Genomic DNA, 1,539 nt, shown 5'->3' with positions numbered 1-1,539 from the left:
GAACACAAAATACGTTTGGGTTCAATCAACAAGCATACCAATGCATCGAAATTAATATGCACTGAATACCAAGTGCAAATGAACGATCGTCATAATCGACAGACCTGAAAGATGAATTTACAAATTATACAATACCTGCTGATAGAAGATGCAACAACGACAACATAACAATTTGAATAATATATTTTTGATTTCTCTAAAATTAATAAATCATTTTACCTCAGAACGACAGAAAGTGCCGGTACACCAACGGAAAAAGTGACAAAACACATCGGAGCGAACAGAAAGAGAAAAATGGACAACGACGAGCAACTCGATTCACACCAACCCACTGACACCGCACCGTCGTCCACGCACGTACAATTTGAATATACCTGACAAAAAATGGATGATATGATTTGAAATTTCATTCGAAAAATATATATATCACTTTCTTGGTGCGTTGATATTTTTCTGGACAACCGGCGTAACATGTACTGAAAAATACCGACATGACGTTCTGCACACGGCCGCAAACCGGGTGATATTCATTCACTGAACAAGAACAATGATCGTTGCAAGCCTGTCCAAAGCCAACATCCATCAGCACACTGTCAGTGGTTCTGCACAAGTGCATATGGAAAATCGAATATTAAAAAGTCACGATTCACAAAGCAACAGCACATCTCGCTTGCCTGTTATTAAATAGTGTCGGATAGCTGGCTTGGATGTTCATAAATTTCGACGGTTCGCAGTATACGAAGAACATCGGCGAAAGAACCAAGCCGCTCAACTCCATAAGAATGCAATACTTCAACGTTTTGTCACGAGTCAAGCGAAACTGCTTGACCACATAACCGCTGAAAAGTGTACCAGCGCCAGCGAACGGTACCATGATGCATCCGATTATCAAATTCGCCTTGCTGCTCCCAACGTTGAACTGACGTTCGAGATATTTCGCCATAAAACCGCTGAATCCGCTGATCAGCAAACCGGCAATCGACGCGGCCAGCGTGATGCACATATAGCAAGGATTCGAGATCAATTTCCAACAGGCGGCAGGAATGTGCTTCACATCGTCTGTGATTCGTCTCATTATCGACGACGGTTCCACTTGTACCGCTTCTTCGATCACAGTCACACTGTCGTGATGTTCCAATACTGTACTTCTTACATTGTCGCCGGTCTTTTTCAAACAAGTAATCTCAACCGATATATCTTTGCTCGTTTCTGGAAAACATGGTGCATCAGACTGGCAACGTCTTTCTTGTGAACGATGCTGCTGCCAATTCAAAGCATCTTAAAATGCATACAATCAAAACAAAAATAACAAAACAATCTTCTAGTATTAAAATACATTCCTTTTTTCATTAATATTCCAATATTTCGGTTAAACTTGAATCACTTCATCCTACTGTATGTAATTGATTATCATGTTTATCAAATGGAATCGCCTGCAAAATAAATTCAATTTTCATAACAACAACAACTGTGCTGATCAGAGAATACGTCAACAACAATTTCGCTTATGAAAATATTCATTCGTTTTCACATAATATA

At 39.6% G+C, this 1,539-nt stretch overlaps 2 protein-coding genes across 2 annotated transcripts; both read right to left on the bottom strand.

Moving 5' to 3' along the window:
- Positions 1–25: 25 nt before the first annotated feature.
- Tsp_15156 (solute carrier organic anion transporter family member 4A1) lies at positions 26–616 on the bottom strand. Its single transcript, XM_003366968.1, has 3 exons — positions 488–616; positions 220–374; positions 26–104 (listed from the first exon to the last, which is right to left on the bottom strand). The coding sequence occupies exons 1-3, from the start codon at positions 614–616 to the stop codon at positions 26–28; spliced, it is 363 nt and encodes a 120-aa protein (XP_003367016.1).
- Positions 617–646: 30 nt separating this feature from the next.
- On the bottom strand, positions 647–1,278 carry Tsp_15155 (solute carrier organic anion transporter family member 4A1; the record flags this gene model as incomplete). Its single annotated transcript, XM_003366967.1, has 1 exon — positions 647–1,278. A coding segment is annotated over one exon (632 nt), but the record flags the coding sequence as incomplete, so codon positions are not given.
- Between the last annotated feature and the right edge of the window lie 261 nt (positions 1,279–1,539).

The sequence above is a fragment of the Trichinella spiralis genome (genome assembly GCF_000181795.1).
Source record: "Trichinella spiralis strain ISS 195 chromosome Unknown Scfld5099, whole genome shotgun sequence".
NCBI lineage: Eukaryota > Metazoa > Nematoda > Enoplea > Trichinellida > Trichinellidae > Trichinella > Trichinella spiralis.
The sequence above is the reverse complement of the archived record's forward strand: the minus strand, read 5'-3'. Positions and strand labels throughout refer to the sequence as shown.

What these genes read in the sequence shown, in the direction of transcription:
- Tsp_15156 (XM_003366968.1), bottom strand. Translation starts at nt 616, where the DNA reads ATGCACTTGTGCAGAACCACTGACAGTGTGCTGATGGATGTTGGCTTT. An exon ending in GTGTGCAGAACGTCATGTCG is followed by an intron (nt 375 to 487) that starts GTATTTTTCAGT and finishes ATTTTTTGTCAG; the next exon opens with GTATATTCAAATTGTACGTG. An exon ending in GCACTTTCTGTCGTTCTGAG is followed by an intron (nt 105 to 219) that starts GTAAAATGATTT and finishes TTCATCTTTCAG; the next exon opens with GTCTGTCGATTATGACGATC.